This window comes from Theropithecus gelada, chromosome 19 (assembly GCF_003255815.1).
Source record: "Theropithecus gelada isolate Dixy chromosome 19, Tgel_1.0, whole genome shotgun sequence".
Classification (NCBI taxonomy): Eukaryota; Metazoa; Chordata; class Mammalia; order Primates; family Cercopithecidae; genus Theropithecus; species Theropithecus gelada.
In genome coordinates this window covers 34,570,201-34,582,656 of record NC_037687.1, presented here as the reverse complement: position 1 = coordinate 34,582,656, position 12,456 = coordinate 34,570,201, and the positions used below count along the sequence as shown (strand labels likewise).

The window sequence follows — 12,456 nt, the reverse complement described above, 5'->3', positions numbered from 1 at the left end:
GGGAGGCTGAGGCAGAGAACTGCTTGAATCTGGGAGCCGGAGGTTGCAGTGAGCCGAGATCGCGCCACTGCACTCCAGCCTGGGTGACAGAGTGAGACTCCAGCTCAAAAAAAAAAAAAAAAAAAAAAAAAAAAAAGAGAAGGGGGAGCAGGCATCTCACATGACTGAAGAGGGAGCAAGAGAAAGAGTGAGTGGGAGAGGTGCCACTTTGGGAGGCCAAGGCGGGCGGATCACGAGGTCAGGAGATTTCGACCATCCTGGCTAACACGGTGAAACCCCATCTCTCCTAAAAACACAAAAAATTAACCGGGTGTGGTGGCCGGCGCCTGTAGTCCCAGCTACTCCGGAGGCTGAGGCAGTTAAATGGCGTGAACCTGGGAGGCGGAGCTTGCAGTGAGCAGAGATCGCGCCACTGCACTCCAGCCTGGGCAATAGAGACCCCGTCACACACACACACACACACACACACACACACACACACACACAGGTCATTGGCACTACTAATGTCTTGTGGAGCTGGCAAGTTTTTATTGGTAAGTGACAGCAACGAGTAAAAAGTATTCTTAGAGTTGCAGGAGTCCCAGCTACTCAGGAGGGTGAGGCAGGAAAATCGCTTGAACCCGGGAGGCGGAGGCTGCAGTGAGCCGAGATCGCGCCACTGCACTGCAGCCTGGGAGACAGAGCGAGACTGCGCCTCAAAAGAAAAAAAAGAGGACGGAAGTCCTGCCAGTCCTTTGAAACTCGGGTTACTTTCCCCAAACACCTTGGCCCCAGTCCCAGGCCGAGAATCCTCCGCCTTGAAGGATGGCTCCGTGGGAACTACACTACCCAGAAACCTATACGTTGCATATCCAATGAGGGCCCAAGAGAGGGGTGTTTCAGTGCGCGCGGAGGGTGCGTGGGCGGGACTTCCGGCTCCTCCTCCTAACGGACATTTTGTTTGTTTCTGTCAGGCTGCATCTGGCTGGGTCTCTGTAACGCTTGGGCGGACCGCAGGTGGAGGTGTCGGGAAAGCGCGGAGATGTTGTCCCCAGCGTCCCCAGACGCGTCCGAAGCTCTACGGGGATGGAAGTACCTGCGTCCCCGATCGAGACGCCTGCCGCTCCCGGCAGCTGACCGCGCCCACGGTCCTGTGGCGGAGCTAACGGACTCCGCGCGGGTGGGTGCTGCATCCTCCCGGCCCTCAGCCACTCTTTCTCCGACTCCGAATCGTAAAGTTCCTGCAGCCCCTGTGTCCCAGGACAGCGACGCACTCTTGGGCGGGGTCCTATCTCGCTGTGGGTGGGTGTGGGAGAGTTACGGGCGGAGGGGACGTCGCAGGTAAAGGCTCGGGGGTGCTGCTGATCCCCAGACATTTGGGAGACAGTGTTCTCATCAACACGGAGCAGAGTTTGAGGAACTGCGCCTGGAATGGCAGGCTGAGAAGTTGTCCCTTCATTCTCAGGGCGTTGAGATTACCTGAGGGTTTTGAATAGAAGGACGTGATCTTAGCTGGGATTTTAAGTGTCTCGAAATTTGCGCAGGGGAGAACATTAGTTCGGGTGGGGACTGTGAGGATGGATACTAGGAGACCGGTAAGGAGACGGCTGCAGTGGATTCCAGGAATGCTTTGGTGGTGGATGTACCGAGAGTAATGGCAGGTGAGTAGGTAGAAGTGATCATATTCCGGGTAGGTTTTAAATATGAAACCAGCAGGATTTTCTGCTCCAGCATATGCAGCTATGATTGAAAGTAAGGCATGAAAGAGCAAGGTGTTTTTGTTGTGTTTTTCCATGAGCGTTTGAATTTTGGAATGGTGACTCTGATATGTCTCAGAGTGGAGCCGTCCCCACTTAGGCAACTAGAGAGGAAGGTGTGAAATTGTGGGGAAGGGACTGGGCTTAAAATGTCTTTGGGGTAAAGGGAGTGGTCTGGACTAGGTCAAGGCCAGGAGGTCAGATTTAAGTGGGGCAGTCTTAAGTATGTTATTTCAGATGATCTCTGGGGTAAGAGATGAGAAGGCTGGGACTGGAGGACAGGGAAAAGGGAGTGGGCATTCTTGAGACTCCCCCCAGAAGAGAAGGGTCCTGGCATTTGAAAAGGTTATTTTCAGTGTTTGTAGAAGGAGAGAGCTGTAGGGTATCAGGAGTTTGGCCTGGAATGGCAACGATGTGTGGTGTGCTATAAATTTGCTACTATCTGATTATCTCACCCTCATTTTGTGTGTTTTCTTTTAGTTTATTATTTTTATTTTTTTTGAGACCAAGTCTCACTCTGTCACCCAGGGTGGGATGCAGTGGTTGCAACCTGTACCTCCCGGGTTCAAGAGATTCTCCTGCCTCAGCTTCCTGAGTAGCTGAGATTACAGGAGCCCGCAACCACCCCTAGCTAATTTTAGTTTTTATAGTAAAGACGCGGGGAGGGGGACATTTGCCATGTTGGCCCAGGTGGTCTCGAACTCCTGACCTCAACTGATCCACCGGCCCCAGCCTTCCAAAGGGTTGGGATTACAGGTGTGAGCCACTGCACTTGGCTTTAGTTTTATTTAATTAATTAATTTATTTATTTATTCGTTTTTTTGAGATGGAGTCTCCCTCTGTCACCCAGGTTGGAGTGCAGTGGTGTGATCTCAGCTCACTGCAGCCTCCGCCTCCTGGATTCAAGTGAGTCTCCTGCCTCAGTTTTCCCAGTAGGTGGGATTACAGGCATGCACCACCATGCCCAGCTAATTTTTGTATTTTAGTAGAGATGGAGTTTCACCATGCTGGCCAGGCTGGTCTCAAACTCCTGACCTCAGGTGATCCACTCCCCTTGGCCTCCCAAAGTGCTGGGATTACAGGAGTGAGCCACCATGCCTTGGCCAAGGTTTTTTTTTTTTTTTTTTTTTGACATGGAGTCTCGCCCTTGTCACCCAGGCTGGAGTACAGTGGCACGATCTCGGCTCACTGCAACCTCCGTCTCCTGGTTCAAGCAATTCTCCTACCTTAGCCTCCTGAGTAGCTGGGATTACAGGTGCCTGCCACCACACCCAGCTAATTTTTGCATTTTTAGTAGAGATGGGGTTTCACCATGTTGCCCAGGCTAGAGTGCAGTGGCACGATCTTGGCTCGCTGCAACCTCTGCCGCCCGGGTTCAAGCAGTTCTCCTGTCTCTGCCTCGTGAGTAGCTGGAATTACAGGCATCCGCCACCACGCCTGGCTAATTTGTTTTTATTTTTAGTAGAGACGGGGTTTCACGATGTTGGCCAGGGTGGTCTTGAACTCCTGACCTCAGGAGATCCACCCGCCTCAGCCTCCCAAAGTGCTGGGATCACAGGCGTGAGCCACACGCTTGGCTGAGACCCCATTTAAAAAAAAAAAAGTTCACTACCTCTCCCAGTCTTGCCAAGTGTAGTAGAAGGATCTCACCAATCCATCTGGCTAAAGATTTAAGGTGCTTCTCTAATCTTTGTATTTGTCCAGAATGCTGTCTCTGTTTTTGGTAACTCTCTGGAACTTACGATGTACTACATTCTGTCATTATCCTGAGGCCAGAAAGGTAGGAACCAGACTCTCTTGATGTCGCTGGGATGTGTTGAGGGTGTTGAATGTGTTCCGGTTTCTTCTGTTTTCATGATGCAGCTGAGCATGGGTATTTATCTCCTGCTGCCTGCATTAAGTTAGTTAGAGGACTAAATGCCTAAAGTCATGTTTGGGCAGCATCCTCTGATTCTCGGGAGATAGCCTCTGGAAGTAGACTCATTGTGTATCCACCTTTTTATTTTCTGTAGTTTGGGGCCGCTCAGAAATGCAAAGCCCCATTGACTTCCAGAGTAGTTTTTAAGGAGACAGTCTCTTGGGTGGGAGTTACAGAACTTGTGATACTCAGTGCATGGCCAAAGGAAGAATGAGTAGGCCTGGATTTTATCATTGAGCCATATGGAAGCCTCATGAAGTGCCATGCTTGGGCTCTGGCTGTTTTTTGTTTGTTTGTTTGTTTGTTTTCGTTTGAGACGGAGTCTCGCTCTGTCGCCCAGGCTGGAGTGCAGTGGCCGGATCTCAGCTCACTGCAAGCTCCGCCTCCCGGATTCCCGCCATTCTCCTGCGTCAGCCTCCCGAGTAGCTGGGACCACAGGCGCCCGCCACATCGCCCGGCTAGTTTTTTGTATTTTTTTTTAGTAGAGACGGGGTTTCACCGTGTTAGCCAGGATGGTCTCGATCTCCTGACCTCGTGATCCGCCTGCCACCGCCTCCCAAAGTGCTGGGATTACAGGCGTGAGCCACCGCGCCCGGCCGGCTCTGGCTGTTTTATTTGCCCTGTCAGCTCCCTGATATAAATTTGGTAGAAGCCAGACTGTTAAGTAGCCACTAGAAGTGTGTGCTGTAAGCCCCTTCTGGAGAGTAAATTGGAGGTGCACATTCCTGCCCCTTTTTTGCAGTGCTCCAAGGAGGTGTAGCTGCTAGAAATATTTTCATGCCCTTTTAATTCTGCCTATTCGTTCTGTGATCCAGGAAGACTTGCCTAGTTCCTTCTGCTCTCAGAGGTAAGAGGTTTACGATGGAGCCCTTCGGGAGGTAGCTGTAAAAGATGCAGCACTCTATGCATGGCATAAACCTCTTCTGGGGAGAAACAAGGGCTGTTTTTTTAAAGCCCCTTCTCTGCACTACTTACAGGGCATGAAGACCCTGGAAGTGCTTGAGTGCCCATATCAAACTGCCACTTTTTTTTGGTTTGTTTTTTGAGATGGAGTTTCGTTCCTGTTGCCCAGGCTGGAGTGCAATGGCACCGCCTCGGCTCACTGCAACCTCTGTCTCCCAGGTTCAAGCGATTCTCCTGCCTCAGCCTCCCGAGTAGCTGGGATTACAGGCACGTGCCATCATGCCCAGTTAATTTTTTGTATTTTTAATAGAGACGAGGTTTCACCACGTTAACCAGGATGGTCTCGATCTCCCGACCACAGGTGATCTGCCTGCCTCGGCCTCCGAAAGTGCTGGGATTACAGGTGTGAGCCACCGCGCCCGGCAAACGGCCAAACTTTTTTCTGTGATCTAGAAAGATGTGTATTCCAGTCTCCTCTGTTCACAGAGCCAGGAGATTTAGAGTGCAGTTCTTCGGAGAGAAGAATTACAAGTTGGGACGCTTGTGTGGACTGTGGTCTGTAGAGACCACAGGAAAAAAGCAGTAGTTCGATATAGGCACATTAGCACTTCCAGGGTCTTCATTCCCTGTGAGTAGTACAGAGGTGCTGATGTCTCCTCCCCTTAGCTCTCTAGAGTTGGTGAGTTAAGAGCTGAATCATGGATAACCTTAGAGTTAGGAACTATATGTGAGGTCCACACCATCCTCTTCACAGGAGAAGGTGTGTGTTGGGGATTCCTTTCTCCGTTGTATGAACAGTGCCCACAGTGGGGTCCATGGTTGAGTGTTCCTCAGCTTTTCTTACCTGTTTAAGACAGATGTTTTCTCAGTTGCCTGGTGATCAGCAGTCTCTCAACTAGTTTCTCACTTTCAGAGGGGATAGTCTGTAAATAGGCGTGTATTTCATGTGTCCGTGGATGGAAAGAGTCAGGAGCTTCGTATTCCGCCATGTTGCTAACATCCCCTCTCTCACCCTCACTTTTGAACCACCTGAACTAAGAGAAACACACACTGATAAGTTCCTTCAGTGCAGGGAATGAGCCTGCTTCACTCAGTGTTGCCAAAGCCACAAAATACCTTAAATGCCATGCAATAGATTGTCTCAACCTCCTTTAGAACCGTTTTTTTGTTTTTCAGGCAGAGTCTCATTCTGTCACCCAGGCTGAAGTGTAGCAGTGCAATTTCAGCTTACTGCAAACTCTGCCTCCTGTTCAAGCTATTCTCAGCCTCTGGAGTCACTGGAATTACAGGTGCGTGCCACCATGCCCAGCTAATTTTTATATTTTTAGTAGAGACGAGGTTTCACCATATTGGCCAGGCTGGTCTCGAACTCCTGACCTCAAGTGATCCGCCCACCTCGGCCTCCCAAAGTGCTGGGATTACTGGTGTGAGCCACCGTGCCTGACCATCCATTAGCTCTTTTGACTAAATGCATTTCCCAAGAAAGACAGGCTCGCCGGGCGCGGTGGCTCAAGCCTGTAATCCTAGCACTTTGGGAGGCCGAGACGGGCGGATCACGAGGTCAGGAGATCGAGACCATCCTGGCTAACACGGTGAAACCCCGTCTCTACTAAAAAGTACAAAAAACTAGCCAGGCGAGGTGGCGAGCGCCTGTAGTCCCAGCTACTCGGGAGGCTGAGCCAGGAGAATGGCGTAAACCCGGGAGGCGGAGCTTGCAGTGAGCAGAGATCCGGCCACTGCACTCCAGCCTGGGTGACAGAGCGAGACTCCGTCTCAAAAAAAAAAAAAAAAAAAAAGACAGGCTCATTGGGGGCAGCTGCCTCACAGCAAGTTCTGTTTTTTTTTTTTTTTTTTTTTGAGATGGAGTTTTGCTTTTGTTGCCCAGGCTGGAGTGCAATGGCATGATCTCAACTCACTCCAACCTTCACCTCCTAGGTTCAAATGATTTTCCTACCTCAGCCTCCCGAGTAGCTGGAATGACAGGCACCTGCTACCATGCCCTGGCGGGTGTACAATAATTTTTGTATTTTGAGTAGAGATGGGGTTTCGCTATGTTGGCCTGGCTGGTCTCCCAGAGTGCTGGGATTATAAGTGTTAGCAGCCATGCCCTGCCAGCAAGTTCTTACCAAAGGTTTACTCTAAGGTAAATTGTTCCAACATGGGAAATGTTTCTGCTCCCATTCCCTATACTGGCATACCTTGTCTTACTGTGCTTCACTCTATCACACTTTGCAGATACTCTGTTTTTACAAGTTGAAGGTTTGTGGCATCCCTGAAGTCATACATTGGCAATTCTTGCAATATTTCAAACATTTTCATCCTTATTATACCTGTTGTTGTGATCTGTGATCAGTGATCTTTGGTGTTACTATTGTAATTGTTTTGGGCCATCATGTGGCACCACAAGCCACACCTATACGAGACGGGCAGTCTTAATTGTTAAATATTGTGTGTCTTCTGACTGCCTCACTGACCAGCTGATCCCCATCCTTCTCCCTCTCTTCAAGTGTTCCTATTCCCTGACGCACAGCAATATTGAAATCAGATCAGTTAATAACCCTACAGTGGGCTCTAAGAGTTCAAGTTAAAGGAGTAGTTACACATCTCTCACTTTAAATCAGGGGTGTCCAGTCTTTTGACTTCCCTGGGCCTCCAGCACTAGGGGTTGCATTTCAACATGAGATTTGTAGGGGATACACATCCAATCCATATCAAGCAGTGGTACAATGTGCAACAAAGAAATGGAAGAGGGTTGAGGATACCTGAGATCTTCATGTGGTTTGAGGTGCCTGTGATTGAAAAAAGGAACAAGGCCAGATTGGGAGGCTTTCAGAGCAACAATAGGGCTTTCTTTGGCAATGGGGCCATTGGTGGTTTAGGGCAAGATGGGATACTGATTGGCAAGCACTTTTTTTTTTTTGTCATGGAGTCTCGCTCTGTTACCAGACTGAAGTATAGTAGCATGATCTCGGCTCACTGCAGCCTCTGCCTCCCAGGTTCAAACAGTTCTCCTGCCTCAGTCTCTCAAGTAGCTGGGACTACAGGCACACACCACTATGCCCAGCTAATTTTTTTTTAAGTAGAGACAGGGTTTGATCTTGTGATCCGCCCTTGGCAAACACTCTTAATGCTATATGTAGAGTGACATTGGGGAGTCCAGGGAGATAGGGTGGGCCAGTAGGGTGGTGGGAAAGCTGGAGATGTGAGGGAGATGTAGTCCAGAGAGTGATGTGTATGAGTGGAGGAAGTGTGAGCTGATGGTCCTGTGACTTGGGGCTTAACTGAGAAAAATGAGCCTAGGTTCATACCTGGGATTTGTGCTCTTGGGTACCCCAGGGGAGTTGGCTGGCTCAGAGTGTACATGGCATTTATCTGTCAGCCTGCCTGTTGTTGCGGTGGGCTGACACAGTGATTTCTGGGGTAATCAGGAGAGAGTGAGAACCAGTGGTACCAGCACTTGGTATCTCTGACTTGGGAACCTGGGAGGTCAGTTAGCAGGATGTTGTGGGTAGGCAGACTGGGGATCATGGGTCAAGAGACTTTTTATGACCCTTCCTGTCGCTTTTGTTGCAGGGCTGTGTGGTCTTTGAGGATGTGTTTGTATACTTCTCTCGGGAAGAATGGGAGCTTCTTGATGATGCTCAGAGACTTTTGTACCATGATGTGATGCTGGAGAACTTTGCACTTTTAGCCTCACTGGGTAAGGTCCTCATGCTTTTCTCCATTTACCACTCTGTTCTTCCCATGGTCGGATCATGAGCACTGCTTCCTTCACCAGTTTTCTGGAGCAGGTGCTCAGGGTGCCAGGGCTAAGCTGTATGGAGTGTCCTCCCTACTTGCTGAGCAGTCCTGAAGCCATGCAGCCAAGGGTTTGGGGTCATGAGACTTGTGGTTTGCCCAGTGGATCTCACTAGGTCTGTTCACTTTCTGTACTGGTGACTCTGTCCAAAATTATGATGCCTCTGTGCCCAAGGTTCTGCCCCCTTTCTCCAGGTGACATTTTCTTTTTCTTTTTTTTTTTTTGAGTCAGCGTTTGGCTCTGTTGCCCAGGCTGGAGTGCAGTGGCACGATCTCAGCTCATTGCAACCTCTATCTCCCAGGCTCAAGCCATCCTCTCACCTCAGCCTCCTGAATAGTTGGGACTACAGGCACACACCACCACGGCCAGCTAATTTTTTTGTAGAGATGGGAATCTGCCATGTTGCCCAGGCTAGTCTTAAACTCCTGAGCTCAAGTAATCCCCTGACTTGACCTCTGAAAGTGTTGGATTACAGGCGTGAGCCACTGCGCCCAGCCCAGGTGACATTTTCTAGGGCCTGACCCTGTCAGGAGTTATAGGCACTTACATAGTCACTTACAGGGACCTTAGCTCTATTCCTGCACAACTGCTCCCAGGTTACTTTTCTTACCTGTAGTCCATCATAGGGTGGGTTGCCATGGACCTGTGCTGGCTGCTCACCTGTTCTGACTTTCTCTTAGGAATTGCACTTTCTAGATCATGTGCAGTCATTAAACTAGAGCAAGCAGAAGAGCCCTGGGTGTATGACCAGGTGGATATGACTTCAGCCACAGAAAGAGAGGCCCAGAGCGGACTTAGACATGGTGAGTGGATATCGGGGAAGGGCATGATGTATGTCAAAGCTGGGTTCAGAACTGTCAGCATTAACTGTTCACGTCAGTGTTTGTTTCCAGGGCCAGTGGCCACACAGCGTTTCTATCTGTCCTTCCCTGTTGCTGACATGAAGACATATCATTTCTAGTTTGTTAGCCCCTTGCCATCCTCACCACTGGCCTTCACCTCACACCCATGTTTTCCCACTATTCTGTCTGCATTTTTGGCAATATTGACCTGCTATTAATGTTCACAAGATGTGCATATATTCTTAAATAGTCTTTGAACACCAACTGCTCACTTGTAGTTGGATTTTCCTGGAACTGGATACATTTTTCATAGCATTCACGAGTCACTAACAGTCAAGGCCCTACTGGAAGCCATTTGTTTGCTTCCATTCTTTTTTTTTTGAGACGGAGTCTAGCTCTGTGGCAAAGGTTGGAGTGCAGTGGGGTGATCTCCACTCACTGCAAGCTCCTCCTCCTGAGTTCACGCCATTCTCCTGACCTCAGCCTCCTGAGTAGCTGGGACTACAGACGCCCGCCACCATGCCCGGCTAATTTTTTTTTTTTTTTTTTTTTTTTGTATTTTTAGTAGAGAAGCAGCTTCACCGTGTTAGCCAGGTTGGTCTCGATCTCCTGACCTCGTGATCTGCCCACCTCGGCCTCTCAAAGTGCTGGGATTACAGGTGTGAGCCACCATGGCCAGCCTGTTTGGTTCCATTCTTATATCCTGGCCCTTCATTGGCCCTCCCCCATGGTATGACCTCCAGAGGCTCACTACCTCAAAGCCATCCCTTCCTCACTCTGACCATGCTTCTCATCCTGAAAACAGTTTCATGAACTTACTCCTGCGTGTGTCAAATGCACATATATGATGGGGTTGCCCCTTCCCACCCGTAAACATGCATTTAATCAGCATTTCTGTGTCTTCAGGTTGTTGGTATGGAGTGGAGAATGAGGAGGTATCTTCTGAGCGGAGCATTTCTGTAGCAGGAGTGTCACAGGTCAGGACTGTCATGGCAGAGCTGCAGACTCACCCATGTGACATATGTGGCCCAATATTGAAAGATACCTTACACCCGGCTAAGTACCATGGGGGAAAAGCCAGGCAGAAACCATACTTGTGCGGGGCATGTGGAAAGCAATTCTGGTTCAGTACAGACTTTGACCAGAACCAGCCCAATGAAGGGAAACTCTTCCCAAGGAAGGAGAGCAGAGACTCCGTGAAAAGCTGCAGAGTCCATGTGCCAGAGAAGACCCTCACATGTGGGAAAAGTGGGAGAGACTTTTCAGCCACATCTGGCCTTCTTCAGCGTCAGGCCTCTCACAGCAGGATGAAGCCCCACAAGAGCACCAAGCTTGTGAATGGCTTTCTCATGGGACAGAGGTATCACAAGTGTGGTGAATGTGGGAAAGCCTTCACCCGCAAAGACACACTTGCTCGGCATCAGAGAATCCACACTGGAGAAAGGCCTTATGAGTGTAGCGAATGTGGGAAATTCTTCAGCCAAAGCTACGACCTCTTTAAACACCAGACAGTTCACACTGGAGAAAGGCCATATGAGTGCAGCGAATGTGGGAAATTCTTTAGACAAATCTCTGGCCTGATTGAGCACAGGCGAGTTCACACAGGTGAAAGACTCTATCAGTGTGGCAAATGTGGGAAATTCTTTAGCAGTAAGTCGAATCTCATTCGACACCAGGAAGTTCACACAGGAGCCAGGCCTTACGTATGCAGCGAATGTGGGAAAGAATTCAGTCGGAAACACACACTTGTTCTGCACCAACGAACTCACACTGGAGAAAGGCCTTATGAGTGCAGTGAATGTGGGAAGGCCTTTAGCCAAAGCTCCCACCTTAATGTACACTGGAGAATTCACAGCAGTGATTACGAGTGTAGCAGATGTGGTAAAGCTTTCAGCTGCATCTCTAAACTCATTCAACACCAGAAAGTTCACTCTGGAGAAAAGCCTTACGAGTGCAGCAAGTGTGGGAAAGCCTTCACTCAAAGACCCAACCTCATCAGGCACTGGAAAGTCCACACTGGGGAAAGGCCTTATGTGTGTAGTGAGTGCGGGAGAGAGTTCATCCGGAAACAGACACTTGTTCTGCACCAGAGGGTTCACGCTGGAGAAAAGCTTTAAGAGTGTAGCAAATGTGGGGAAATTCTTTGGCCAATGCCCCCAACTTACTGTATGGTGGGGAACTAGCAGTAGTTAATGAGTGCAGCAGATACAGGAAAGCCTTTCCCTGGAGGCTGAACCTTACTCGCCACTGGAAATTTCACACCAGACACAGGCCTTAGCAGTCCAAGCCATGTGCTATCTCTGTTCAGCCTAACAGCTCACCCTAGACTGGAACTCTGGGAGCAGCCATTGTGAGGGAACCATCAGTCAGAAGTGAAACTTCATAGATACGGACATTCCCACTGGGGAGATTCCCTGTGAGCACCAAGTATGTGAGATGCTTTCAACAGCTGTGTTGCACTTTTTAAATGGCTATTGGCCTTTGCTGGGGCAGGAGCCATCTGCCCCTACCATTTGACAGAATCATACTGCGTTTACCATTTACCCCAGCATGCTTATGACAGGCAGACCTCTCTTCTCTCCCCAGTCCCTAAAAGGATTGTAAGTGGTCTCACAGCCCATTAGGGGTCTTAATTTTCTCTCTTTTGATGTAAATGGCATGGAAATAATCAGCTTTGTTCAAGAGGACACAAAAAGATTCTGCAAATAGCCTGCAGAGGCTTACGTGCGTTGATTGTTTGGTTTCATATGATGCTCATTATGGATATATCCAATCTCCAAGTCACCCAGCTCTCGAACTGCCTGCTTCACATTGCTCATTATAATAAACACCTGTTCTTTAAGCCACAATTAATATTGTGGGTTCTGTTTATTGTTTGGAGTCTATTGAGGAAACAGCTGTCTTCTCAGCATGAACAAGTTAACAGCTTTTGTGGGAGTCCTAGTTTTCTGTCCCTTAGAGCAAAGAACAGTATGGCAGAGAACAGCTCTGATTACAGCTTTGACCTAATTTGCGTTGCTGTTCAAGGCCTTCTAAGACAGACTGCAGGGCTTTGTGAGACAAATCATGTGACCTGGATGCCAGTTTTACTATGGGTTTGGAGGTAACCATGAAGAGAGATCAGCTGTAACAACTTCTAGAGCACCTGGGAGCATGAGTTTGGTCACTGGTTCCCATCCAGTGTTCCATATTTCCAAGCACTTAGTGGGAAGCTGGCCCCTGCTTCTTGTCAAGGAATCTGTGTTCAGAATTTAGTAG

The 12,456-nt window shown here is 49.2% G+C and overlaps 1 protein-coding gene across 1 annotated transcript; it reads left to right on the top strand.

Annotated features, from left to right (window-relative positions):
* Positions 1–920: 920 nt before the first annotated feature.
* Positions 921–12,051, top strand: ZNF671 (zinc finger protein 671). The gene is made up of 4 exons (XM_025367116.1): positions 921–1,159; positions 8,131–8,257; positions 9,037–9,159; positions 10,105–12,051. The coding sequence occupies exons 1-4, from the start codon at positions 1,022–1,024 to the stop codon at positions 11,313–11,315; spliced, it is 1,599 nt and encodes a 532-aa protein (XP_025222901.1). The 5' UTR covers positions 921–1,021; the 3' UTR covers positions 11,316–12,051.
* The last annotated feature ends 405 nt before the right edge of the window (positions 12,052–12,456 follow it).